The 17137-nt window shown below is 35.9% G+C and overlaps 1 protein-coding gene across 1 annotated transcript in view; it reads left to right on the forward strand.

The window, feature by feature from the left end:
* Positions 1–17137, forward strand: part of EYS (EGF-like photoreceptor maintenance factor) — a 765389-nt gene that overhangs the window by 618882 nt on the left and 129370 nt on the right. Inside the window, exon 38 of the mRNA XM_085217834.1 lies at positions 6551–6704. Within this exon, the coding sequence (XP_085073960.1) occupies positions 6551–6704 (154 nt within the window). The remainder of the gene's footprint in view (positions 1–6550; positions 6705–17137) is intronic.

A 17137-nucleotide genomic window follows, 5' to 3' on the forward strand; every position in this document is an offset into this window, starting at 1 on the left:
CTTTGTAAAAGAATTAAGCCATTCAAAACCCATGCTTATTTGAATTATATCTTTTTAATGCTCATTATTGTGGGATAATTTTTACCTTAACTTATTTCAAACAAATTGCACAGGACTATTATAGTTCAATTCCATTTTTAGTTTTAGAAGACTTTAATCTGAATTCTCATATTTTTCCTCTGTGGAATTCCTCTGGATTCCTAGCTAGGGGGGCACCATTTTTCAGCATCTACAGAGATTCTTTTTTTCCTTAAGATTTTTGAAGATCCTGTTTTCTCTTATTGTCCTTTGACTCAGTATGTGAATGTCTTAAAATACTTTTTGAAGCGTTTCCCTTTTCTCACTAACATACTTTCCCTCCATTTCCACAGAAATCTGAAGTGTTTGCAATCCAGTTTAACTTTCCAGATTCTTGCAATAAAATTTGAAATTAAAAAGGGGTTTAACTTCAGACAGTTGAAATGTTTTGTCTGAGTCTAACAAGTCTGAGACTGACATGAATTATTAGTCTTAAGATAGATGTTCTCCTTTCAAATACTGTACTCATCATGAGTCTAACCAAATAGGTGTTCAGCTGTCAGTTCATGGTTTCCATGTGAAACTGATAATGCAGTGTTTCTGAGGTGTTTATGGAGATTTTGTTGGGGCCATATTTGACCACTTCACATCCTTTAGAACATTTTGCTTTGCACATTCTGGAAAGGTAAGGTGTTATTAGTGGAAAACCAGCTATTTCTTTGCTTTCCATTTATGCATATCTGACACCCATGTCATAACTGCCTTCCTGTCGCTTTGTGCTTGCAGACAGGGAGGATCAGGATGTAGTGCTGTGATTTTAATCTCATCCTGGCACTGAGCTGAAACAGCTCCAGGAACATGGGCTTATTTTTACATGATTTCTCATAGTTTTCTTATCAGCTTTTTCTCCATAACTTTATGGTAACTTGCATTCCTGTTCACCTTGCTATTCTCCAAACAGGGCTTTACCTGACCCTGAACATTACCCTCTTCAGTGGTCATTAGGCTTTATTCTAAGGTTAGGTTTCACTAAGATTCAAGAAAAAAAAGAAAATCTGGATCTTCTTCTGCCTGTTTAACACAAACATACAGAGTAGAAGAGGACTATATATTTTGTAGAACTCAGTTTAACATTAAATTCATCTTTGCTTTACATTCCTGCCATCCTCCTCAGGTTCTTTTCCCTTTTCTATAGCACCTTTGTTTTTCCTTTTTCTTTTTTGTTCTCCCTAGTTATTTGAATGTCCATATCAATAGCCTTATTTAATTTTGCAAGAATGTAAAATACATTGTTATATCATTGTGTAAAAGAAAACTCTCCAGTATTTTGTGTATTAGCATTATATACATTTAGAAAGAACAATGGATCCTATATAGGCTACCCAGAGCTTTGTAATCTATTATTTCTCTATGCAGGCACCGAGCTCTTCTGTAGTGCTGTCAGATAAACATAATACCCTTCATGAGTTCATATGCTCCCTCTGTTCTTCCTTCATCCCTGTTCTTTGCACCTTGTTCCGTCTTTCTTCTTGCCTTCTAACAACTTCAAAAGAAAAGCTGCAGTTGTCAGCTGTGCTCTCTCAGAAGCAGTACAATTCCTACTTGTGCTGCTGCTTTTTTGAAGCTGTGCTACCATCAAACAGCTGAGAAATGAAATGCCAGCAGAAAGTCCTCTTGAGGCTAGTGCACTCACTAGATACATGAGCTACAAAATTATAAAAAAATGTTAAATGTTTCTAATGTTTTCATATTTTTAATATAGCAATGTTAGCAGTAGCTTCGTGATTAAGTTTGCAATTAATTTCAAATTTACTAGGCAAAAACCTCTTTGACAAAAACATTTTTAAAATAGGAAGAAAATCACATTGATCTGCTTGTTTCAGGTGTATTTTACTGGAAAATAATTACAAACTCTGACTTTTTAGTTAATCTGCTTTTGTATAATTCTTTGTACAGACACACCAGATTTTTAGGTTAGATTAATTTCTCTGTCAAATAATTAGTAAATATTTACATACTATACTAACGTTTTTTAATAATGGTGATTTCTTTAAGTATTTTGAGAATGTATTTGTCATGTAAATGGACTAAAAATATTGTAATATTCTTTGCTTTACCTCATCTTTTCATAATTGGCAGGATGAGCGGAGATTTCTCTTTCGGTGTGTCAGGTAAACAGGCTTGAAAATTATTACATTTGTCCTGATAAAAATTAACCATAATTAAAGAAATATTTCTTTATTGGACACAGTATAAATTTTTATTTTTTTCTATCTATATTGATTTCATATTGTTTTCATGATTTAATTTCATCAGCGTGTCTAAAAAAAATTGTATTATATAACCACAAAGGGAAATAAAATGCAAATTATCATTGAGAAAATAAAGCCTGATACATTTATCAAGTATTATTTCATCATTTTCACTTCTAATAATGCTTTTTGCAACCCTCCAAAGACTGATTGTTCAACTTCTATTCTGTATGGTGTTTTGTAAGTTCTGACTGTTGGATTTACAGTATCAGAGCCCATGTTCATAGAATTTTTTTAGAACACCAGCTTCTTTTTCTTAAGTTGTGCTCATAAATTATGTTACTGCACTCATGAAAGCATGGTCCTCCAGATCTACTCACACTCTACTTATAAAAGTAAAGATGGGCCTTTCAAGAAATTCAGTCACACTGTTATCTTAGATTGGCATTCTCAAGCAGAGCATTTCAGAGTATCCTTCCTCAGTGACAAAATATGTTTTTGCCTCATAAATCCTAACCTATAGCTCAAAGGGACTTGAAGTTCTAGACAGGCAACCATTTGAGATCAGTGGCCACTTGCTTGCCACTGTAGAAAAGCATGAAACCAGCCTTACAGCTTTGCAGTTTCTTGTGGAAGAATATTTGCTGAGATCTGTTTTTTTCAACCTGATTTCCTCACATAACTTTTACTAAGGTCAAGATAATTAAACCCTACTATGCAAAAACATATTTTACTCATATGGCTCCTGATTTCTGTGTCTTTCTGTTCCTGGAACCATTTTTTTTTTTCCTCTTCATTAAGCCTCAGGCAACTTCTCACTTTACAAGGAAGGAATATATATATACCAAATGTCTGTATATATTCCTACTCTGTATTCCTATACCCAGCACATTGGGTAACATATGTACTTTTACAGTGACAGATCAAAATTCTTGAGAGGAACACTGCCTCTTCATGTTCACTGTAGAAAAATTTAAAGGACTGTCCTCCAGAGGCACTACCTGGCAGATACGTGAAGAATGCAATCAAACTAATATAGCTGTAAGCACAACCACAGGAACTCCCTAAAGTAAAGCTCAAGAAGTAATACTCGCCAGGTGTTTCGAAGAGTACTGTACTCCTGGGAACCTCTCCCACATTTTTTACTTTACTAGGAATAGTAACAACAAGAACCTTTTTCCAGGTTTTCATTAGTGCATAATGTGAATGAATAAATGTAGTAACTTTCTTTCAAGACATGTTGTAAGTGCATATTCAGAATATATTCATATTCTTTCTACGTGAATTCAGTATAACTTACAGATGCAAGTGTTGTTGAGACTAGGAAACGCCTGGCACAGAATGTGTGAAAAGGGAGAAGAGGATAAGGAAACAAATGATGCAGGATATGCATATATCAGTTGTGCTACCATTAAAAGCCAGTGACCTTTTTAACAGTGACAGTGCAGAACATCTTAAAGGATAATTATAAAAGGACTGTAGAGGGAAATCATAAAAGTCAAAGGCATATAATCCAGTTGAATTTTTGTACCTTTCTGAATTATTTGTATATTTGGAATACAAAAACATGTCTAAACATAGTTTCTAATTCTAGTTATCAGGTTATCAGGTGCCTTTCTACCTTCTGTTTCTTGCTCTAGGTCTTGCTCCTTTTTATTTCTATTCTCCTTTACTTAATATGCAGCTTCTAAACAGGCACCTCGCTTCCTGCAGATAACTCTTTTCCATTTCTCATCTTTTGCACAGCCCTAAATTACCTCTAGATGCCCTTCATTGTCTTCTCAGTCATGCCAATTGTCACAAACCACTCTTCTGAAAAGCTGGAAAACTCCGTGCTCTGTAAATAATTGTTGTTTAGCAAGCTATTAGTCACTTAGCAAGGATCTGTTACTGCAAGGAATCTCTCAGTGTCAAAGAGTGAGGGATCTCTGCAGCAAGTATTAACCCTGAGAGGCTCTGTACTTAAGGAGGTTGTACAGCTCACTGCTGTGCAGGAGAGCTCAGCAACCTATTTATGGGTTAAAATTACTGATCATAGTCATGTTTTCTGATGCATATTTAAGGCCTCAACTGTTGAGCAAGATGACTAGCTGCCAGTTTTTCCAGCACTCAGCCTGAGCCAGTATTGTGGTGTCTGTCTGCCTGAGCAAGGTCTCCAGTCCTACAGGCAGTGGCTGAGCAAGGCAAAAGCCAGTCTGAAGAGAGGGGAGTGCCTATTGTCACACCCCACCCCAAGGACCTCCTACTCAGCCACTGGAGACCTCACCTGATCTGGCAGCTGATGCTGAGATCCCAGCTCACAGCAGCTGAGGCCCCGTATGCCTGAATGATCCCTTTTCTGACTTCTAATGCTGGTCCCCCAAAGCCGCTGGCTCTTAGTCCTTGTAGCACTCACATGCAATTAGAGAGTTTGCACAGAGGGATAGCTGAGAAAGGATTTGGTAAGAAGGCAGGAGTATAAACTGTGCTGGTCAGGCACAGGACCCAGTCAGACAATGTAGTGGACCTCACTTTGCACATGACCCTTTCCTTCCAGCGTGTTACCTCACTGCTTAGCATAGTTCCACTAACATGCCCTTTCCCCAGTATTTGGGACCCCAGATCTGCATCCTGAGGCATTGCAAGTCCAGTTTGACGCTCTTTGAAGTGATGATTGAGGTTTCTTGATAGTTTACTAATAAATGTGACTGACAAGATGGTTTCTTATTATTGTGTATTTTATTGTATGTTTGTCAGGCGTGTGCTATGTTTATGACTCATCACATTTTGGCAGGGTCCTCAGTCAGATAATATTACTGAAATAAAATTCCCACATTCCTCTTATCTCTGTCAATCAGCATTACTGAACAGGTATGAATCTTGGTTGTTTTTTTCCATTTGTCTGTGTGTTTGCTTTTCACTCTTTCCTTATCATCCCATTTGACAATATTGCTGAACAGATAACCTTAAAAAAAGCATATGTTCTTCCCTTCTACCTACCCTCATAAAAAGTTTATTTCGTACCATGTATATGGTGGTGTTTTTTTCAACTCAGCTACAGGTAGTGAGTGGGTGATGTGCTCTAGACAGAAAGAAAATGGGAATATCTAGAAATTAATTAGGTTAGGTACCTGTGATACTGAAAGAGATTCCAGTGTGTATCCATATCCATGGAAGTAATGCTTTTTTTTTCTCACTGATTTTTATGGTAAATGTTGAGAGAAGAATACTTTCTCAGTGTATTTTAATAGACTTTCCTTTTCTTTTTCTTAATGGGATAAGAGAAATGATAGAAAAGCAAAGGTATTGAAACCTTTCCAGTTATGTGGGATATTTTTCATATAAATTCCTAGCAAATCTAAGAAATTAAGGCATTTTTAAATTGAAATTAGATAAATTGGATTATTCAGAATTTTAAAGAAGCTGAAATCTAAACAACTGTGTTTTTATTGCAGTAATCCCTTCTGTGATAGAATTTTACTTTAGAAGGATTTTTTTAATAAACTGCCTTTTTTAAATAGCAGAAATACAGAAAGCTGTTACAACACTTTAAATGTGGTGACCCTCTGTGACTTCCTATTCTCAAACTTTGCAGTGTTTAAAAGGTTTATTTCTATATGAAAATGTTAGTATTACTAAGATAGTTCATTTTTAATTTTGATGCACTCTTTGATTTTGAGACTTTGTAAGAAAAAAATATATATTTTTTGTTTGCTTAGCTTTGCAGAACATAAGGGAGATGTATAGTCTGAGATACTGCATACTGCATTCACTTTCTATTCTTTAATTGCCTTACTAGACTAAGAGTAAAATATGAACTTGATCATTAACTAAATAACTATGTGGAGATTAATCATGGTATTCACGATATGGCTACTACATTTTCTCTAGTCTGCAAATGATGTATTTGAGTTATAGTAAGACAACCTAAGACATTAGGATTCTTGAAGAAGAAAATAGTAATCTTATGCTCAAATGCAGTTAATTCAATGTCATGACCTAGGTGTTGAGCCATTTCTTCTTCAGTTAAATATGGTAAAATATAGCGCAAAAAAAAGTAATAACATTTTAAAACAGTTTGTCTTTGAGGGAAATAAAAATCCTAAGCAGGATCTGTGTCTTACTTTCTATGGCAAGGAACTACAGTTAAATTCAAAGGGCAAATTTGTAATAAAAAAAAAAACACATAAGCATAAGAGTATACATGAAAAATAAAAACAAAAATTGCATCTGTAAGTGTCAGGGTATCAAAAGGTTCTGTGCTTTCAGAAGTCTGATTATCTCCATTTTTATTTTCAAAGGTAGTGAAAAGAATTTTGGGGAACAGTTTCTTCACTTGTATCTTGTGGAAGGAAGACCAACAGTTCGATTCAGTTGCGGAAACTCTCAGAACATTCTGTCTGTATCTGTCAATCAATCCATTAGCAAAGGAATATTCACGCCTATCACAATAAGGTAAGAACTTAATACTGTGTTACACTGAAGAGATATAGTCTCCTTATATATTGAGTAAAAAAGTGTACATTTGTTTGGGTTTTTGTTTGTTTGTTTGTTTTTAAAGGGAAAAAAAAGATGGAAAACAAAACCTTGTGTATTTTTGGAAATATTTCTCATAATTTAGTATCCTTGAGTTAAGATGCCTTCTAATTCATATACATTACTTCAGTTTTTCAAACTCCAGACAGAAGAAAATAAGTCAGTTTGAGAACTGGGACAATTTTAACATAGAATTAAAAAGGTTGAAAACAAGTTGTTCATAATTTATGAGCTGACGGGTTCACTAAAGGAAAATCTCATCACATTAATTTGATATCCTCCTATGATAAAATAACCCACTTAGTGGATGTAAGCTTTTTATACTGTTCTTCACAGTATCCTTCTGGATAAGTTGTCCAGCTATTAAATGAATAGGTTCACACTATGCTAGGTCAACAGGTAGGGCTCAAAGAGTTGTAGTGTGTGGAACTAAATCTGGTGGCCAGTCTCTACTGGTATTCCCCAGGACTCAGTCTTGAAGCCAGCTCTGTTCAGTTTTGTTACTTTTGTCAGTAGTATGACCATTGAACTCAATGTTCTTTTTTAGATTCTTTCCAATAAAATCCTTTTCTCTTCTCTTCTTATTCTATTCTTTGGTTGTGCAACTTTTTGTCCTGCCTGGGTCACACTGAGAGAACAGGAATTGTCTTGAGCTGCATACACAAACTCTTCCTGAAAGTAATGCCTCCTATTTATTTCCATGGAAAATACAACTGATACAAAGAACATGGTAATGATATTTGATAGAAAAACTCTCAGCTGCAAAGCACTACTTTTCAATGTAGTCACCACCCTTAGCAATGCATTTTTGCCAGCGATGAACTGCATGTAACGCTCCTAAAAATCTGCACCAGTGGAGGTGACCTACTCTTGCTGTCTCCACTGCTGAAACACACCACCCACCACCTCATTGTGCTAATGCCCACTGTTTGGTCTTCGTGTATGTTCAGCAATCACCAATGAATGTCAGTGGGTGCCATTTTTTCTGCATGGAGGAATTCAGTGACACACCTTTTCTTTGTGCATACTTCCATGTCAGGCACCATTCTGTCAGACTGCCCCTTTACTGTCATTTGTCGCACAGCAACAAAATGTGATGGCATACTGGGGGGAAGATTCAACCTCTACTGCCATACCATCTACATCTGCCTCTGACACCATGGGAGAATATAATTAAACAGGAGGCATTACTTTCAAAGTAGCCCTCATAAAATATGTACTATAATTTATGTATATAAGTAGCAAAAATTATTTTAATTTTTAGTAGTTTTTATTAAAACAAAAAAAGAGGGCAACAAAAACACGCAAGTGATGGGATATGTGAACTTGTTATTGTGAAACTCACACATCAATATCTGGTTTGATGTCAGCAACTGCAATTCTTAGTGAGTTCTCAGTGTTCATCAGAGAACTTTGACAAAATTTTATCTGTCTTTCATCCTTGAAAGTAGTTGTTCACAAATGTACAAATTCTCAAATGGTGACAGGAGTAAGGCATGATTGTAAAATAAGGATTTGTCTTTCTCTAATAAGATAGTGCTTATAAAAGTAGAGAGACATGGTCACATTTTTGAGATGAATGTCTGATTGCAATTCTGTAACCCCATTTGAAAATTCCAGGTAACATACTTATGTCAACTGAAAATGAAGTTGCAGATATGCCAAAAAAATGATGTGGTTTTGTTTGTTTGTTTGTTTGTTTCTTAAAACTTCTCAAATTCCTATATCAAAATGGAATGCAAGCCTGTATATTTTTTGCTATCCACAGGACCATGTTTATCCGGTGAATTAAAATGCATGAAATTATTTGCTATAACTTGAGCTGTCACTTTACTGCTCTCTCCCCATGCCCTGGTTCCAGGTCAGGCAGCATTAGTAGTGCACTGACATTTGGCTGTTGCTGAGCCAACATGAGTTGAGCCTTGAATACTCCCAGAGCCAAGCTGGGCCACTTGGCAGAGCCACAGAGGGGGCCAAGAGGTGCTGGGCAGGGGCAAGTATGTATTGCCAACCAGGCTGGGCCATCATGCAGTCCATGGGCTGGATGTACTTGTTCTTATCTATTCTTTCTATTCTATTTTATTAATTTACTCCTTGAATTAATTAGACTTGTAATCGTGTTTCTTGTGATAAGTATAGGCCTAAACTACTGGTTAATTTTAACATGAGAAATTAAAAATAGGCATGCTAACATCTCCCAGTGAAGTATGTATGCAACTGCATTATTGGCAGTATACAATGGTGACTGGTCAGTAGTGTTTTTCCTAGTGCACATAATACTTCAAAGAAAGTTGAACTTTTAATTTTGAAAAAGGTACTGTTATCATGCTCTGTTGATCACAGAATCACAGAATTGTAGGGGCTGGAAGGGACCTCTAGAGATCACTGAGTCCAACCCCCCAGCAAATCAGTCTCCCTACAGCAGATTGCACAGGTAGGCACCCAGGCAGATCTTGAATATCTCCAGAGAAGAATCCACAACCTCCCTGGGTAGCCTTTTCCACTGCTCTGTCACCCTCACTGTGAAGAAGTTTCTTCGCATACTGGTACGGACCTTCCTATGCTCAAGTTTACGGCCATTTCCCCTTGTCCTGTCCCCACAGACCACTGAAAAGAGGTTGGCCTTTTGGCTCCCACACTTAAGATATTTACAAACATTAATAAGATCCCCAAACTCTTTTACACTCAAGGGATTTCATATGCACGGGTTAGGACAAAGGTAGAAACAAATGATACAGATTTTCTGTTATGTTAATAATATTTTTAAAATGCTAGAGTATGTGAAGTTTACTTTAAAATATTTAAGAATTATGATGCCCATTAAATTTTTCTGATCATTATCATTCTGATATTATTTTACTTTATTATATAGTTAAATTGCTGTACCTGAACCATAAGCATTTATGATATGAGGGAACTCAGTGCAAATTATTTGCATTAAATTTAGTTCTAGCTAGGAACACTTTTGCTAGTAGAGGATGATATATGAAGGACATTGCAAAAATCCCCTTGAAACATGTATAGCAGTGTTCTCAAAATTAGCTTGTTAACATCAAAACATGAAAGTAAAAGCATCGTGAAGATTTTTGTGTTTGTCTTCAGTAATATTTATGTACTATGTAAATGTTGCAAAATTCTAAAATGTTGCTTATGCTAGAAGAACTGAGGACTTTTTTATTGTAGAAGAGATTGGTAGTTCTATATGGATATTGATATATTTGGTATGGGGTTTTTTGGATGTGTGTTGTTATTTTTTATATTCACCCCTTACCATATTCTGTTATGAAAAATAGTAAATGTTAGAATTTAAATAGAAAACCTCATTTCAATATACAGACGAATGAAAGGATCTACCATTAAGAAAACATCACATTTCCTTCTTACACTTCTAAGCCACAGGCTTATGCATTACTTTTACACTACATTTTAAAGCTTTTTATTATTATTATTATTTTTATTTTTTATTTTATTTATTAAAGCCTAGCATTAATGAAACAAGGTCATATAGTCAATAGTCAAACCTAATTGCTACTTGATAGGATATTAATTAATTTGATTTAGGATTTTGATGTAAATGTATACAAAGCTTACAAAGAAAACTATCCCTTCTTTACCCTATGAGCCAGCAGATAAAGACATTTTTCTCACAGAAAATACTTGGTAGAAGTGTACAGTTCACTTCTAAAAATGATTTTAAGTTAGTTTTTTTTGTTCTTTAGTTGTGGAGTCTACCCATGTGTGAGGCATTGGTCCACTGATTGCCTGTACTGTATTACCTGAAATAGTTATTTCACTGATTCATAAAATTAGGGCATTAAAATTCTGGATAGCTTTCAAAGTGTAAAGATACTTTAGCAATAAATGCATCTATATATATCACTGAAAAAAATATTAGTTCTAGTTATAGAATTGAAGTTGACACTGAAAAATAAATTATTTCCTCTTTTTTACCCTAAAATTAACATGTATATTTATGGCTTTGCAGTCCATGTTGCAACACTAAATAGTAGTGTCAGTTCAATTTATACGTTACCTTTGTTTACTGGAATTTACACTGTCTTTAAATAGTTACAGAATAAATAATTTGAAATGCATGATTGTAGACTGTGACTGGCAGGGATTTATATGCATCCGAGTTTATGGGCATGGCCTTCAAAATGACTAGTGATTACTCTTGTGAGTCCTTCTAAAATGTAGAGAGAGCAGTATATCCTTCACCAAGCAGCAGTAAAATTGTAATCCTTCAGCAATCATCCTTAACCTCTGCCAAAGGAAAAAGCAAACTTGACAAGGCATTTGTGCCCCCCCCAGGATCTTTTATCGTAGGCTATAAAATATGAATGCATGACAAAATTGTTGATTTGTGTTCTCTTAGTGGCTGTTGAAGATAGATAACTCTATCTGAATGTTTTACCTGCAAAATTAATCCATTTTTTCACCTGTAATTCAGGAAAGGAAGAAACAAATACTAGCATAAAAAGCTTTGTTACTGTTTGAAAACACTCCAGTAGGAAAATGATATTTCTGTTAAATTTGACTTTGAATTTGTCTATAATGTCATATTTGACAGATATTCCAGTTCTAGGTATATCTATGACTCCTATGGGATAAACAGCATAATTCCCAATAGTTTCTATATCTGTCTTTTTCTTGTTTTCTTTCTAAATCCTTTAACTATAGGAAGCTAAGATATCCTCATGATTTAATATGGTTTTGTTTAACTATATGATTAGTTCCCTCAGATATGTTCTTCCCTTTGAAACCTGACGAAGATTTAAATGTGAGTTTAAAATGTTCAGTCATTTTCTTTATGGTCTTTGTGAAACAATGAACAGCTTTATGGAAACAACCAATAAAACTCTGATTGCTTACTTTTTTTGCCTTGCCTAAAGAAACTAGGGATTTGTTTCAATCCTGTTTTTTTTGTTTGTTTTTTTTTTTTCTTTAGTATTTTCATTTCTGTTTATTTTAGAATAAGTTGATGCCTGGTTTTGAAAATGTGTGTTTGTTTGAATTTAATTTTTTGTAATTTCATAATAGATATCGTATTCATCTTTTCAGTTAGATCTGTGACAACATAGTTGAGGTATAGTTTAGATTACTTTTATGAATTTGATTATTTGAAGAATATAAGTTCAGGAGCATTTCTTTCCATGTATGGGTTCCTAAATGCATTTGCCTGACACAAAATTTGGTGTACGTAATTTGTAGTTAAATGATACGGCTGTTGCTGTGGCCAGTTTGTGTTTCTTCAATTCATCGACTGATAGAAAGTAATTTTACCAAAGAAGTGATTGAGATTACCACATTACCAGGATTTTGATTTTTCTAGCTAGAGAGATGATTTTTTTTTTTAATGTCTTATCTTCTCTCAGTTATATTTTATTTAGATTGTTTCCTTCCAGAAATTTAGATTGTCTCTATCTATGATAGTGAGTGCATACTTGAAGGAGATTCTTTTCTATTTGGAAGACTCTGGGCAAACATTGATAAAAAATCTTGCATAGATAGCATAATACTATTTCATTGTGTTTTACAGGCAGAATTGCCAGAATTTTGATGTAGGATTTAATGAACATAGAGTCTGTCTCCACAGAACTTCATTGTTGTACTGTGTTTAGTACTTTTTCATAAATTTTCCAAGGGAACATATTGAAAGTAGTTGCTTCCAATTTTCTGTCACGCTTAAATTAGTACTTGTGGTGTGGATGTCAGGATTTATTCATGGTTGAGAAGGTCACATACAGCAATCCATAAAAACAAAATTTGTAGAATAAATTATTCAGTCAACGTTGTTGAACCAATTCTCGCCTGGACCATGCAAAATAGAAGGTGATGAAGTTTATTTGATCTTCACTCTTCAAGAGCAGATGGCACCTTTTAAAATTGTGAAAGTTCTGAAAATATTTTTGTATCTCCACATGGTACATGGCAAGACATAGGGTACTGAGTGCAAGCCACATGATTATCAGTGTCCATGTTTCTACTGACACTCCCACTTCCTCACTTTCCGCAGGAAACTGTTGTTTGAACTGATCTTATAAAGCTTTTATTACACATTCCTTCTTAAAATGTAGTTGCTTTTATAAAGGATATGTAAATCACCATTCATATGACCTGTTAGCTTGTTTTGAGTCATTGAGTCATACCTGTTTTACTTCATTCCAGAGATTTATGTTCTTATATTGATGCATACTTTTAAGTCATCATTTTGTCAGCATTTAAAGATGCCAGGTCTTCTGCATAATGTGAAATTACTACTGAAAATTACATTAGAACTGTAAAACAAAAAAATGATTAATTTTCTGATGGTTTGCAATTGTACCCAAGAAATGCAGGAATTTATATTTTGAAAAACTGGAAACATCTGAGCAGCTCTTCTTTCAACATCTTTTTATCTGAAGGACTATATGGTATAGCATATATTAATGATACGTGGAAGGTGTTTTGCTGTCAAGTTATTCAAAGCTTCATATGTAGGCCACTCCAAAAGTAATGCCTCCTATTTATTTCGATGGAAACTGCAACCAAAACAAAAAAACACAATACTTTGTAGAGCAAATTTGCACTTTTTCAACAGTTGCCACCATTTGATATGCATTTTCAGCAGTAATGAACAAGAGCCTACATGCCACGCTCATAAAAATGGGTCCTGGAGGTGATGAACCACTGTCATTGTCACCACTGCGGAAACACACTACCCACCACCTCACTGTGCTCACATCCTCTGTTTAGTCTCCATGGATGTTCAGCAGTCACCAGTGGATGTCAATGAATGCCATATTTTCTGCATGGTGGAATTCAATTACATGCCTTTTCTTCATATGCACTTCCATTTCAGACACCATTCCATTTTGTCACGACCCTTCAGCTGCCATCTGTCACATAGCAACAAAATTTAACTGAACATGGTGGGGGTGTTCAACATATACTACCATCCCACCAAAATTCACCTCTGATATTATAGGCCAACATAATAAAATAGGAGACATTATGGTCAGAGTCGCCCTTACAGTACTGAATTCCAGCATTGTTAGTTACGTAAGAATGAGAAATTGAAAGATGTTAGGCACCATAAGCCAACTCAATGCAATATTTCCATCATCATATCTCTGCTTACCGAAATTCTTTGAATATTAACAGTGGCAATCTGGGAGAGATAAAGAATCACTGGACATATGAATTTGAATTATAATAATAATATAAATATGAATTTATAACTGGTGAGTAAAACACTTAGATGTGGTTGTGAAATTGAGTATCTTACATACTGTATATTCTAATTTTGATTTTGAGTCAGCACAAATAATCACATCTATGTGGATGTTGTGTTAAATGCATAAAACTATATGCTGTAAAATATCTAACAGATTATAATGAAGTTTGAATTAAATTTGGAATTGCTTTCGAAAGGAAACTCTATTTAACTATAAATATTTACTGCATTTTTAATAGAAATTGTAAATCATAAGTCAGCATAAATCATAGTGTGACAAGTGTCTAGGAGTGGCTTTTTATAGATATGGTTTTGCACTAAAATTATCTGCTATTGATGACAGTTTATCAGGCCTTGTAGAAACAGTAATGGGCTCATCTCAATTTATATTGTATATCTGTTTCATAAAAGTATCGTATTTGTCCCTGTAAAGTTTTAAGGTTTGTGCAGTAAGTGCTTATACAGAGTTTGTGATATGGAGCACAGTCTTATGGGGAACAACTGAAAGAACTGGGATTGTTCTGTCCGGAGGCTTAGAAAAGACCATATAGCTCTCAAAAATTACCTGAAGGAGGTTGTGGTGAGGTGGGGACTGGCCTCTCCTCCCTAGTAGCTAGAAATAGGACTAGAGGGAATGGCCTCAAGTTGCTCCAGGGGAAATTCAGTTTGGACATTAGGAGAAACTTCTATGAAAGAGTGGTCATGTGCTAGAAAAGGCTGCTTTGGGAGGTATTTGGGTCACCATCCCTGGTGGTGTTCAAGAAACATTTAGATGTTGTACTGACATGGCTTAGTGGGGAAATATTGGTGTTAGGTTAGAATGGATGATCTTGGAGATCTTTTCTCTATCAGAAGAGGGTGGCCAACAGGGGCAAAGGGGTGATTTTCCTTCTCTACTCTGCCCTTATGAAAACCCATCTCGAGTACTGTGTCCAGGTCTGGGGTCCACATCCAAAGATGTGGAGCAGTTGGAGAGGGTCCTGAGGAGGGCCACAAAGATGATCAGAGGCCCGAGCACCTCCCCTATAAAGACAGGCTGAAGGAGTTGGGCTTGTTCAGCCTGGAAAAGAAAAAGCTGTGAGGACATCTCATTGCAGCCTTCCAGTATTTAAAAGGGAATTATAAAAAGGAAGGAAATCAACTTTTTACTTAGGTAGATAGCGATAGGACAAGGGAGAATGGTTTTAACTCAAGGAGAGTGTCATGGTTTTGTGATTTTTGTTTTTCGGTATTCCACATCATAACATCATGTAGTGCACTGGGAGTTAAAATGTTAATGCTCCAATTCTGGGTACCTGTCCCTGTACGTCATGGAAGTCATGGGATCTGGCCCTTCCTGGTGGGGTGGTCTCTTACTGCCTTGCAGAGAGTATGGGAGAGTGCTTTCCTAGCCGTACTAAGCTTTTCAAGTTTGACTTGGTCTCAGGAACTCTCTCTCTCCTATTTTATTTTATTAGTCTCAATATCAATCAGATTGTATTATATTGTGTTATCTTGCATTCCGATATCATAGTAAAATAAGTTTTATAAAATCAATAGTTTTCCTCCATAATCATTGACGTTTTTTTTTTTTTTTCCTCCCTTAAGCCCAGCTCACACCTCCCTACCCCTTTTCCTTCCCATTTTTTGGGGCTGGGGGGAGCCCAGGGGCCTACTGCCCTCCTGTCACAGGCATAGATTGATCTAGTTAACTCTGTGACAGAGGGAACATTTAGATTATATGTCGGGGAAAGTTCTTCACAGAGAGAGTGGTGAGGTGCTGTAACAGGCTGCCCAGAGAGGCTTTGGATGCTCCAATTCTGGAGCTGTTCAAGACCAGATTGGATGGGGCCCTGGGACATCTGGTCTAGTACCAGAACTGGAGGTAGGTGGCCCTGCCTGGGGCAGAGGGGTTGGAACTTGATGATCCTTGAGGTTCCTTCCATCCCAAGCCATTCTATGATTCTGTGATTCTATGATTTTCAACCTTGGTGATTCTATAATTGTTAGATTCTATGTTCTCTGAAAACTTTAATCCCAGTTCCATCAATCCAATTTTCCTCGCACCTTGAAAAGTTATTTTTTATCTTTTACAGTTTTACATAATTCAATCATTTTACATCTGTTAGTCTCAAAATGGTCTCACAATACATGCATTACACTAAACAGATGTATATAAATTCTTGTATACTTGATTAAAATTGACCATTTGATGGAACATGATCAACTACTTAAATTGTTGTTTGTCCTCCTAGCTGAAATAACTCAACTAGGAAGAGTGGATTTTCATTAAGAATAGAAGGAAAAGCTTTCTTATTGTTTTCATTTAAGTTTCAAGTTTTGTGCTTAGAAAGAATAGTGTGTCACTTTTTTTAAACTTTTTTTTTTATTATTGTTTTGATGCAGCAACAACATTTAGCATTTCATCAGTGATCTGTCAAAGCCAACAAACCAACTGTTACAGCTATTGAGGCTCATTAGCTACTGACATGATGAGCAGATGTTTGAATTCCTTTACCCTTCATGGTCTGCATTTGACTGGATCTTAAATTATCTGACCTGACAGAATTATCTGAAGAACACAGAAATACTGAATCACAGGAAGGGAAGAGATCATGATGTCCTTTAGCTGCATCACATAATGATCTAAGATTATGTGCAGTCAGATTTTGAGTTTCTGAAAGAGGTTCCTTTCAGATGGTCACTCAACCATCTTTGCAGCCTGTTGCTGAACTAGCTCTTGTAAGTCTTACTTGTACTGAGAAGCCCAAAACTTATATATCACTTCAGGTGTTGTGTCACCAGTACACAAGATAGGAGAAAAAATGACCTTTGACTTGCTGCTGGTACTTTTCCTAATGCAACCCAGAATTTTGCTGGCCTTCTTTGAACTGAGGGTGGATTGCTGATGTACAGTCACCTTATTGTTCACCATGATCTGCTTCTTTCTGCCAAGATCCTTTCCAGCTGATCAGTCCCCAGCATATACTGATGTCTGGCATTTTTCCACCCCAAATATAAGACTGTATTTTTGCTATGCCCAGTTCTCCAGTCCACTGAGGTCCCTCTGAACAGCAGCACAATGCTTTGGTGTATCAATTACCCCTCCCAGGTTTGTATCAGCAGGGAACTTTCTGAGGGTGTCCTCTGTCCCAGT

Source organism: Meleagris gallopavo, chromosome 2, assembly GCF_905368555.1.
Source record: "Meleagris gallopavo chromosome 2, MGAL_WU_HG_1.1, whole genome shotgun sequence".
Classification (NCBI taxonomy): Eukaryota; Metazoa; Chordata; class Aves; order Galliformes; family Phasianidae; genus Meleagris; species Meleagris gallopavo.